The sequence below is a fragment of the Aptenodytes patagonicus genome, chromosome Z (genome assembly GCF_965638725.1).
Source record: "Aptenodytes patagonicus chromosome Z, bAptPat1.pri.cur, whole genome shotgun sequence".
Classification (NCBI taxonomy): domain Eukaryota; kingdom Metazoa; phylum Chordata; class Aves; order Sphenisciformes; family Spheniscidae; genus Aptenodytes; species Aptenodytes patagonicus.
Window position 1 is genome coordinate 16,735,881 of NC_134982.1, and position 12,768 is coordinate 16,748,648.

At 38.9% G+C, this 12,768-nt stretch overlaps 1 protein-coding gene across 2 annotated transcripts in view; it reads right to left on the reverse strand.

Moving 5' to 3' along the window:
* Window positions 1–823: 823 nt before the first annotated feature.
* The window catches only part of OXCT1 (3-oxoacid CoA-transferase 1), a 92,762-nt gene continuing 80,817 nt past the window's right edge, over window positions 824–12,768 (reverse strand). For both annotated transcript variants that reach the window (XM_076363206.1, XM_076363205.1), the window contains 2 exons: window positions 11,942–12,043; window positions 824–4,695 (listed from right to left, as the gene is read on the reverse strand). In XM_076363206.1, the coding sequence (XP_076219321.1) occupies window positions 4,660–4,695; window positions 11,942–12,043 (138 nt within the window). In that variant the 3' untranslated portion in view covers window positions 824–4,659. The remainder of the gene's footprint in view (window positions 4,696–11,941; window positions 12,044–12,768) is intronic.

The following is a 12,768-nucleotide window of genomic DNA, read 5'->3' on the forward strand; positions in this document are numbered from 1 at the left end:
AACCAACTCTCTCCTCTTGCCAGAGGAAAACTTTACCTTCTACGTTTCTATGAGTGGATTTTAGAGCTGCAAGACTGATGTATTACCTCAGTGGTTTTGGCACTTACCTTGTACCCCCCCTTCACAAGGGTGACAGACTGTTGGATTTTGACCACGCATATAAATTACTGAAGAGTTTCATTTCAGAGCGAATCATCAAGCTTTTTTCCGAGCCTAAACATTTTTCTTCACATTTATCAACCTGCTTTCCAATGATACTGAAGATAAAATGATACTATTACATATTTACTCATGTCCTTATGACATGTATGGAAGGATGACCCCACTATCCACAGACAAGCATTTTCATCACTTTGCAATCATCTACTTTATTGTTCACCAGGTGGTTAATGGAATTTGTCTTCAGGTGTCATCTAGTACTATTTTCTGAGCGCAGCCATACAGTAACATCAATGATTAACATCTCAAATGCTATCATTTCTACAGCAGTTTTAATCAAAAGGTAAAAAATCACTTCTCTAAGGACTACATATGTAGTCCGTTATTTGACTTGATTGAAAAACAAGTAATTATGAAAATGAATGTGATAATTATGTTTGAGATTGACCCAACAGAGACATTAGTGAGAAGAGAGAACATGGAGAATCCAGCTGTTAGCTGAGTTTCAAGCTTAGTTATTTCTGTTTATCAAATCCCTCCACCTTCAGCCAAGACCTCGAGGTTTTTGCGTGTGCTGAGGTGTGACATGCTAATGTGAACACGAGCTAATCTTTTACTGCTCCTAATGGCAGAACAGAACACCACAAAAAATGGTAACAACAAATGAAACCTAAGATTTTTGATATTTATTTTATTGATTGTTTTGCAAATACATAGAAGGATTTTGACATATAGTTTGCAGAGCTTACAGTACAACTACATTTTCTATAATACTTATAATTTTTTTTGCTTTTTCAGGGACAAAAGTCAGTAAAATATAAAGTGAAATAAGTCCAATGTGATAATATAGTAGGATCATCATCTTCTTCAGGACAAAGAGTATCAGCTGTCCTTGTCTTGTGAAGTGCTGTCAAGCAGGGGATGATCTCAGTGATGTTCCAATAAACCTTCATGCATACCATCAACCGCCAAAGAGGAAGGAGAAGCTCTCATCCCTGTAATACCGATCATCGCAACTACTGCTCAGAGTATACCTTACCTACAAACCACACTTGCGTCCACAGAGAGGGAAATACTTAGGAGTGCTTTAATTTCTAATCCTACTTTACAAATCAATTAAAAAAGTGGAGTCACAGCTTGTTGCAATTAGCTTGTGCAGACACATGATGTTTTCATAACAATACCAATATTCTACCACAATATATTGTCCTCAAGACAAAAAAAAATTCAAGTGTGACATACAGGTATTTGCACCACTGTTGTATACAAGGAGAGCCTGTTCTTTCTTAGCCAGTTTTCAGCACCATATTGACTTTTACTCCCTTGCATTAACACTGATACAAATATGAGAAGACACAGAACTCATATCCCCATGTATGAAGCTCTTCAAGTACTCTTCCACACTCTTGATCAAGTGTGATCTCCAAACTGAAGAGGAAAAATAACTTGTTGCACAGACCTTAGCTGGTTATTCCTCACAACATCCCTGTGAGGTAGGAAGAAAAACATCCCCTTTTCCATCAACAGGAGACAAGGCAGAGAGCACAGATGACATTTCTCAAGGCAGTAAGTGGAGAACTGGAAAAGATGAAACTCAGGAGTTCTTGGCTCCTAATTCTTTGCTTCAGAAACCAAGGTGCTGAACTCCCAGACATTATCAGGTCATTCATCTTTTTATAGCCATATATTAATGACAATGATGGCTTCTGTGCGTATGCCAGCAAAGCATAGTTCTATGGCAGAAGCAGCATACACCTGATGCTGCCCTCAGACACTTCTCCTGTACTTTATATATGTCAATAAATGTTCCCTGTAATTAACTAATCAGCCCTACAACTAATGTAGCACAGGTAATTGCAATAGATTAACATTTCATTTATAGATTTCTTTAAGACCTCCCCAGCTATTTAAATATATTTTTTTTCTCTGGATAAGTTAATAGTAACTCCCTTCCCCTGTATAATAGTTTTTATACTCCTCCCCTAAAAACAGCATCTGTTCTGGGTACTCTCTACGAGAGCTTTGAGTGACGATGAACAAGACACCTTCAGGGATCACACCCATCCCCTCAGTAGCTCTTCACCCATCCTTGGACCTGAAGGCAAAGATAGGCAACTTTTGCTGTGTACAGCACCACAAGGGTCAGAATTGTCACTGAAGTGTCTTTATGGATTGGAGAAGAGGCCTCTAGACTGCTCTATCCAAAACCAAAGCTGTTTCATACTGAGCTAAAATAGAGTCAACTTTTGTTATATAGAGACTTTTAATCTGCAAAACCTCTGTCAGCAGAACTTCAGTACACCTCCACAGCAATACAAATGGCCAAACTTTAAGAAAGTAACTTGTTTGGAATGAGTGAATAACATAGGGAATACAGCTAATTAGACGAAACAGGTGAAAACTAAAGCTAGGTAAAAACTAACTTGTGCTAATCCTGGGTTAAGATATTCTGGAGCACTTTGATCAATGTAGTTTCAAGTCTTGCATGAAAATTACCTATCAATCAACTAGATCACTTGTATATGTTTAGTCATGAAATTAACACTAGTCTTTGTACAACACGTTTCTTTCCCATGGGCTCAGCATCAGGTCTTGCCTACACATTCAGGCTATACAACAGCCTACCACCCATTAGCAGCCATGAGTTCAAGTCATACAACCTAGTATTATGGGAGTACTTTTGTACTAGCATAAAAATGCTTACAAAGGCATTTTGTTTATTCCTTTGTGGGACAAAGGATAACCTATTCTGGTATCGACAAGAGATCATCAAAGAATTGTTTAGAGTAAGTGCAAGTAAACAAAATAATCTCTCTAATCAAAACAGTTTTACTGCTATAAAACCCATGTGTGGATCAAGACAAATTCTGTAACTGTCCCATGAAAGAGAAGCATTTCTTATTTTAGAATTAAAAATGCAGTACAAAGGCTAGTACAGGAGCTAAATATTGCAGGATTTTCCTACCTGGTTCCCTAGAAACATGTTACATTCCTTCCACAACACACACTGACTATGGTGAATACCTCATCCAGCTAATATTAGAATGCCCTTCTGTATCATATTCCAACACTGCTTATCACATGTATGATAGGCGCATATATATATATATTTATTTGTGCATCTACATTTTACATGTTTTTCAGTCACTCAATCTGCTCCAGTCCTGATGTCAAATATTATGTCAGGAATTATTTTAACTGAAGTGTTTTATGTGTTCCTATTTATATGAATGACAGAAACCATTATACTTAGAGATAACACTGTATTTTAGTAAATGCGGATTTCCAGTCAATTCATGCTCTGTATAATAAAGACATATGCCGATTTGGGATGTGAGATCCAATGCTGTCATATTACCTATTTGCAAAAATAACAGTCATTTTGTAATTAATAGCACGGAAAGGAAGATCTTTATCAAATAGCAGAACCAGTATGACAGAATGACTTTTCATTTTGATTGTCTCACGGCATTCATTCTAGTTATCATGAGTTTGGGTTCCAAACTCTTTAGTTTTTGCCGATGCCTCGATCGGCAAGTGGTGCAAACTTACTGCTTTTACCCTTAACCAACTGTATTCCCTTCAGAAGAATCTTCCAAGTGCCCCCAATGTTCTCTTCCCCTGTTTCTGCACGTAACACTGGAAGGCCAGACCTCACTTCAGAAACAATCTTCATGTCCCTCTGAATGAGGGCTGGGGAGAAGGATTATATCTGGAGAGTAAGAGTGGTTCACGTGGGACAATTGTGCAGCTACCAGTTGTCTGCACGGGGACAGAGACTTTTTAATCTTCCTCCTTCATACTAGTCCCATTCTAGTCTGTATGATTTAACCAGAAGGGGTCAGAGGTTGGACTTTGGGAGGTGTAGGCTTCTTAATGCCAACAGACACACACTGTGGAAACAGCAGATACATTCAGGGTTAAGGACCCAGTTATTTCCACCGGTATAAACAGTTTTGTCACAGACTCATTAAAAGGTTCAGGAAAAGGCAAGTCCATATTCCTGATGTCTCTCTACAGCTGCGTACATTTGCTATAGAACATGCCGGGAAAAAAAACCCACACCCTTACAGGAGAATGGACATGGTAAGTGCTGTAGTTCCAAAGCAATGGAGTGACTTGTAAGATTAATGACATCAGGAAAAGCAGAGGCAATCATAAGTTTTGCGTGGTCATTTTCTGATTCTGTGTAAAAAATGTAGTATTTGGCAGAGAGACTACAAGGCATTTTTTTTGACAATGTTCATTAACATTTTAGTATAACATCATTCAAAATTTAGGGAATAAATTCACCCTTCCATTAAAATTGGTAATGTTATGAAAGTAAAATACAATTTAGGCTGACAGTCACAGCCTGAGTTTAACTATCTGGAAACTACTTACAAAGCCCTTAAAAAAAAAAAAAAAAAAAAATTGCAAAACAGTCATCGTTTTCTCTTCACTGAGCTCCCATTTGGAAACAAGCCTTCTGGCAAGTTGAGCCCAGTCTGTATTTCACATTTAAATCTGCCTCATTGGTATTAGTTTTGGTGAAACCTAGCAAAAAGGAGGGAAAAAACACAACAGTTGGCATACAGATATAGCAGTACAACCCACCATTCACTTCCACCTCTATCAACTACATGCCACTGAAGACTAGAGACACTGTATTTGTTTAAACTGATATATTTGCAGTTATTTCAGAAAGAAACACTCCCACAACTAAATTCTCTGATGCAGGAATACAAGATATGTGTGGTGCTAGTATCCAGCCTGTAAACTTCATTTATTTTGAGTTGGGTTATTGATTTAAGAATGCAAGCAGATTAAACTTGGACAGTTGAACCTGTACTTGCTCCTGCTAACTGCATGGTCTTCTCAGATGGCTTCCAATGCCAGCAGAAGGGATAGCTGAACTGAGGTGAAGCAGCTCCTCAATTATACAGCACACAGGATGGTGCATGAACGTAACTCAAAAATAGGCTGTGGCTTATTTAATGCACTGGCCCATAAATGGTCATACTTTGTGTACAGTTGGGCTGCGCTTGCCATGAACAGCAATAGAAGAGATAGCTGCAGATGGGCAACAGATTCAGCCATCACCTTCTAATCCACTTGCATTCATGCATCAATACACTGAATGATGTAGAGGCAACAAAACAGATTATATTCAATATATGATTGAATTGCCACTGCAGTATTAAAACAAGCATGCCAAGGCATCTTAAACTGATGATTTGCATTCTTTGCTCAATAGCCGAGTTCATTCTGCTTTTCCTCCCAACCCACCAGGAGATAGGATGCTGTCTGTCCATGCTGGATCTGTGCAGAAGTAGTCAACTGAGTTTTGGAACATGCATATTAGCAGCGGGTATACAATCAAATGTATATGTATATTATACACATACTGTACCTATCGTATGTGTATACATTTGAGTATTTGTTTGATGATGATATAATTCAGTACTTCTAATTTTACCTATTTTTAAAAAAATTGCCTTCTTCCATTCACATTCATTTGATTTGTTTGATGATGATATAGTTCAATACTTCTAATTTTACCTTTTTTTTAAAAAACTTGCCTTTTTCCATTCACATTCATTTTTGTGTGAGGACACACTTATGTATTCTATTGTTTTAATTCCATATACTTGTAAAAATCAACTAGTGATATTATAAGATATCCGGCAGACCAAAAACAAAACACAGTAAGCCTAAATAGGAAACTCAGTGAGGAACAAGGTGTAAATGGGAACAATACAGAGAATACTTTGAAGAGTAGCAATGGTTAACATTTGGTCGAACCCTGACTGCAGGTCTACACAAATACCCTGAGGAAAAGCTCTCCACAGAAGATTCAAGCCTCTTTAAATATCTCCTGTTCCCAGCCCTATTTAAATAGGTGCCCCAGGATGAAGATCAAAAATAACTCATGTGATATTACTTGTTCAGGATGAAAAACAGTTCCACAGATAATCTGGCTCCTAGTTGATTAATGTGTCCCACTGAAACATCACATACTGCATTCCTTCTGCCTCCTTATCCCATTTTTTTCACTTAATAGTACTGAACAAGCTAACGCATGAAAGAATGATCTATAAGGGCCCTTCCAAGCATTAAAGCCTCTTTCTTTTAGAGGTACAGGGCTGTACTTCCTGTACCAGTCAGATTTCTACGTTATCCTTCCTCCAGCCACTATATATCATCATTTATAACCTTATGAAAACAGCCACCAAGGAAAGCTTAGTTCATGAAGAATGTGTTTACTGTATCAAATGCTAATGAAACATTTTCAGTGGATGGAAACCGTCATTGATTTTTCAAAGTTGTGTGTGAACTAGGATAACAAATAGATGTAATTGGTACAAGTGTAGAGGAGCTGCAAAAAGTCCCTGAGTGCACCAACATTCCTGGACTAGTTCCAGAAATGTTTCAACATTTCTGACTCCAAGTGCCTATGTGCCTCACTTAATTTGGGCCTATTTCTGCCTCACCCAGGGATGGTTCCTGACAAAAACTGGAGGATGAAGATAGCACCACTGAAATCTGTATTCTGCAAATAATGACAAAAGCCAATTACTGGAGTAGATTATTGTTTTTCTGCTGTTGTAGATGTTGGTGCCATCAAAACCTCAAGTGTTTTACATTTGAATGAGCATATTACGTTAAATGTAATGTCTGCACATCTGATGCTAACAGCTGTCATTTGTGTGTACCACTATCCGCTCCAGAAAGGGTCTGATCCCCATGAGTGCTGAAGTGCCACAGTGCCTGCTGAAGGTGACAGAGGTGGCGAGAGCCCAGCACCACTCAGAACTGGACCCAAATACAACTGTTTGCTCTAAATATAATGTGGTTATATAAGCAGAAAAATGCTAATGTAGCAAAAGGGATAGTTTGTGCTTGGAAAACAAGGAGTAATCAAGTCTGAAATGCAGAAAGCCCCCTGAGGCCATTGCTTTAAATCCCAGTAGAGTCAGTCAATTTGGTAACACTGTACTAAGAGCACAGCATTTGGTAAGGGCTGAATGTGCTTAATGAAGACTATTTTACAGTACGCAGCCGCAGAGTTGCTATTTTCTTATAGTACCTCCTAAGCAACACATTCTTAACATTATTTCACTTACAGGAAGCACAGCTTATCCTGGAAGCTTCAAAATACTTAGCTAACGTTGAACAGGTAGGTGTACTGGGACAAGTTTGCCGGGGCAGTCCTGTATGCAGCCTCTGAACTGGTAAGAGGACACACGGCCCCAGGGACTCCCTGCAATTCAAGCTTGTTGACTGATTTCCAACCCCAAACTACCCTTTTCAGCCACACAAACAGCCCTATGCTTATTTCATTATGTTTCTTTATAGCAAGCAGTTCTTTCAAGGCCTGATTCTGAATGATGCTGAGTCCTAATAACTTCTAATGACCTCATCAGGTGTGCAAAAGCAAGTTATTGTTCAAAAATGTAAAAACAACCCCTCAAAAAGATATGACCAGTGTTAGCTTATTTGTTAAAATAATAAAAGTTGCTTATCCCTTATTAACTCCTAATTATTTGAAATTGCAGATAAAAACAAACCACAATTTCAACATCAGCTTTTGTACAAAAATCTGTCCCTGATGTGACTTTTGCAGTAGGGGTGATTGATCAGGGAAAAACACAACATCCATGCAAAAATGGACTCAATCCTGCAACAGCCTGTTTCCTCAAAGGAAAATGTACTTCCAGAAAATAAAACCATATCCTCTCTTATTTTGTACTCACTGGCTTGAACTTGGACAGTCGATTTCTTTTTAAACATACCCTAGTCAATCTCTATTCAACTACCTAATGTTTCCTTGGCAGATGCTTTTCCTAAACTCCATGTTATCTTTTAAGATCATTTTGTAAAACTGAGCTTTTACATTAAGGAAAAAAAGGGGGGGGGGATGGGGAATTTTTACCCAGACAGACTTATCCTTATTATTTTTATAATGAAATATGTCTGCAAAAGTATGGTTCTCAGTCTGTTCTCTCATGGTCTCATCAACGGTATAAGCCAGTACAAGCCCAAACAGATTACCTGCCAAGGTGATCTATATGCTAGGCTACAGCAAATCTGATTTAAGTGTGCAAGATAAGCCAACACTCTGTTTTCACAGCACAGTAAAATCGAGGGTGAATTGTTTATTTTTGATATGATGCCAGTCTATAATGAAGATTGTTGACTCTAAATCACTTTTTTTGGCATTTTGTTGTTGCAAATGTCCTTTAGGAAATGTTTTCCAAATAAGTAAGCAGGCTGTGAAAATGGGACTGTATAGCCAAATGTGTCTCAAAGAAAGCCATATAAGCTATAATGTTCTCCTCTCCAAAAAGGAGTAGTCTGCATGGGGAGAGAGAGTTATATATAAAAGTACAGCCATCCCTTAAAATCTCACTTGTAATGAACCTAGAGAGATGTTTGCTTTAGTTAAGATCATTCACTGCATCCACTGAAAACAGCTGCTAGAAAAGGATCAACTCCTCATTTTCCACCCATTAGTTCTGTTTCAAACTAGCAAAACGTATCATAGAATCATAGAATCGTTTAGGTTGGAAAAGATCTTTAAGATCATCGAGTCCAACCACTAACCTAACGCTGCCAAGTCTAAACCATGTCCATCTCTAAACCGTGTCCCTAAGCACCACATCTACACGTCTTTTAAATACCTCCAGGGATGGTGACTCAACCACTTCCCTGGGCAGCCTGTTCCACTGCTTGACAACCCTTTTGGTGAAGAAAGTTTCCCCAATATCCAATCTAAACCTCCCTTGGCACAACTTGAGGCCATTTACTCTTGTCCCATCGCTTGTTACTTGGGAGAAGAGACTGACACCCACCTCACTACAGCCTCCTTTGTAGAGGTAGTTGTGGAGAGCAATGAGGTCTCCCCTGAGCCTCCTTTTCTCCAGGCTAAACAGCCCCAGTTCCCTCAGCCGCTCCTCAGAAGACTTGTTCTCTAGACCCTTCACCAACTTTGTTGCCCTTCTTCAGACATGATCCAAAAAAACTGCTTTTACTGTAGCAATACAATATCACTAAAGTTCCTGTCACCGACATAAACAAGAACAACATGTCTCATTCAGTGAACATAATCACAAGCACAACTGTTACTCTTACAAGGAAGCCTGAGGCAGAGCCTTGAAATGTGGAAAAAAGAACTGAGGATGCTGCTTTCTGAACAAATGCCTATCACAATGCTCAAATCTCTATTTTCTGAACTCCAAAACTAAGTGAAGGAGCTGTAGGTGTTCGCTGTATACAAAAATCAGGCCATCAAGGGTCCAATATTATGCAACAGTGACCCAGTCTTGCTGTCACAGATGTCAGTAGAAGATTTGGTAAGGATTTCAATGAGAGGAGGACTGGGTCACTGAGGCCTGGAAACATTCTTTAGAAGGGCGGGGGGGGGGGGGGGGGAAGGGCAAGGAAGAAAGAAAGGAACAGCTAGTGCTCTTCCATGCCACAGCTTTAATAAACAAATCATTGTGGTTCATGCTTTCCATCTGCAGCGCTATAGAGATTTCCGGCATTTTTGGAACTACCAATCAGTAGGTAATGCTGACCGCCATGCATACTTTGGCAGGGGTACATGCTTTGCAAGCAAGCATTGCTTTGCAAGCATTTATGCAAGCCGCGTGCCTTCAAGATAAGAATATGAAAGTGCATAAACCAAGCAGCATCTACATTTTTCATGCTCACAGCTCCTTTGGTGCAGCTCGTGATTTCATGCATGACCATGGCAGCCGTACAAAGCAGACTGCACTGGAGTTTCCCTTCAGGAGAACTAGGAAATGGTGCCTGTGAAGTGTCCCTTCCTGTTCCCAGTAAGACAGATCCCAGGGACCTAGATGGTGGACTATTGCAATACCATCCCACTTCAGGCTATCGTAAAGATTCAAAATTTGTACCATTCCTTTGTAACATTTACAGGAAAGCACTAAGGGACAGTGGGTGGTGCTGATCTTTTCTTTGGTCCTAATAGTCTTGCCCTATCATATCCACTGTGCTGCTGCAAAGCTTAATCTCATAGCCCATCATTTTAAGCTTATCACTTCTTTCTCTGAATTCTTTGGTTGCTTCTGCTTTCATTGCCTTGAGCATAGGCTGTTGGACTTTACTTTGGGTAACACACACTCAATTAAATACATATATATTGGTCACCTGAACCAAAAGGAAACCAACTCCTTCCAAACAAGCAGGTTTGGAACACGTAAGGACTGGTGCCTTCTGACAACAAAAGTCCTTTCCTGTAGTTTCAGTCTATTTAAATGCTTACTAAACATGGCACCTTCAAATTCATCATGAAGTTAATCCCCAAATTAAATATGCAAGAACAAAACAAAGTCACTGACTGCGACAGATACAAACCTACAAGGTCATTTTTATGTTCTAATCTTGGATGCTATCTGTTTGACAGGCTGACCAGCCAAAGAAAAAGAAGTCCTGACATTATCAAAGTTTTAAAAAATTGATCATTTTTTCCTAAATCACAGTCAGAAGCTGAATGAATAATTTCTTTTGCACACAGAATTGCTGAATATGGAAGGTTGCTTCCACTGTAAATTAAAAAATAATAATGACTTCCATAAAATGTTACATGGAAAATTAATAATGGAGCAAAGTGATTTTGTAGCAGTTTCCTGCAATCTGCAGTTGCAGGTCACTCGTCTTTAACTGAATAATTTTTCTCAGATAAATGAATGTATTTTCAGAAGTGAACAGATCTTCATTTAAAATATTTAAAACTCCACAAGAAAAACATACACTATCATATTTAGTTATCAGAAATGCTCTCTTACTGACACAGGAAATGAATGAAATTCCACAGGCTCATTGCTCAGAAAGTTTTACTTACTGCCAATGGTATGCTCAAAGCCTTAATAACAAACTCTTCCACATACTAACTGCTCTGCAATCTTTCAATTATGTGCCCTAGCCCTGCCATGAAACTCTGCAAAGAGGAAGAGTATTGCATTTCATTACCAAATATTCCCCGACTATTTTTACAGCACAATTTGTATACTGTCATACTCGCTGTCCTCGCCAAATGAGGGCTGCCTCAGGAGACTTCACAACACAGAAGAAAAAATTTCGTAATGTGCATGTAGGAGAAGGCCATGAAGAAACTGTATGTTATCAACCACACATACGCAATCAGTTACAATCTAGTGCGCTACAGCTTTCCATTAATAAGCCAGTTTTGTCTTAGTATTAAGTGAGACTTAAGAATGAATATGAAAGTCAAAAGGCAGTGGCTTTCTGGATTAATGCAGAGCATAAGCTTCATTTGTACAAGGCAATGGGAGAGAAAAAGCAAAGATATCAACAGTAAGGAATTTAATTTATTGGCACTAGTAACACAGAGTGGAGAGGTGTGTTCACCCCTGTTGAGAAGACTCACAACCCCACCTAAAGATAGCATGAAAACTTAGCAACAGAGAGCTAGGTAAACTAACTTATACAGTGGAAAAATAAATATTCATCCACCTCTCAGATATGAATCAGCACCCCTCTTCAAAGCATCACAGAAGTTCCCTTTCCACATTGTCTTTTTACTCTTTGGCATTTCTCCATGTCTTCAGTTTTTCCTAGCTTCTAATGCTTCCGATATAATCATACTAGAATAGCCCTAAATTATCTTATTTTCACTGTAAATCCCACAGGCAATCTATCCAGCCCTCACCTATAAGGAGGAAACTTACTGCGTCTACAAGTCTTCATGTGATGTTTGTGGAGAATATTTGTTCTGACACCAGACTAACTATATGTTTGTAAAATGACTTACCATGAAGTCACAGCCAGTGCTTTTCTTGATATCATCCACTGTCAGTCCTTCCCAGATTTCCACAAGGGTCAATCCCTTCTTCTTGTCCACATCAAACACAGCCTGTCAGGTTCAAATAACACACAATTAATTTTTTATTATCAAAATAGAAAATGAGGATGTTAAGTAGTAATATTGTACAAAATCGTGTGCTGAAGTAGGTAGCGTTCCCTCAATAACAAAAGATGCCATTATCAATTGGTTTCACTTTTCACTTTCCTGACTGACGAATAAAGATTTCTGCTACATTTATTCATACCTGAAAGAATCTAAAATATGAGATGTGTTAGTTTTGGGGGGAAAACGTGCAACTGTTCTTCACTGCATGAAATGAGGACCATGCCTCCTGCTCCAATCTGGTGAGAATTGGGAGGTCCAAAGGAAAGGGCTGAGATGTTCTTTGCTGCAAGACAATGCTCACCAAGAGATCATGAAGGAAAACAGGGAAATACAATGTCTCCCTCATTCTTCTATTTCGCTTTAAGGATGGTAGACAGGTACGGAGTGGCCGATCACCTTCATCAGATTATAAGCTTCTCCAACAGCCATTGCACACCCAGTGCAAATGTTAGTATTTTTGGAAGCTAGCAATGAAAGACAAGATTTCTAGTATTTTTAATAGAAAGCCTGGGAGGAAGTGGCTGAAGGAGCAAAGGCTGTTCTTTCTGATGTCTTCATAAGATATGCTTTCCACTTCCAAGGCTCACAAGTGCACCAAATAAAAACACCTGTAAAACGATGTGCACTTTAATGGTGCTTACCAAAGGGAGACAGACAGGTTGAAAGCT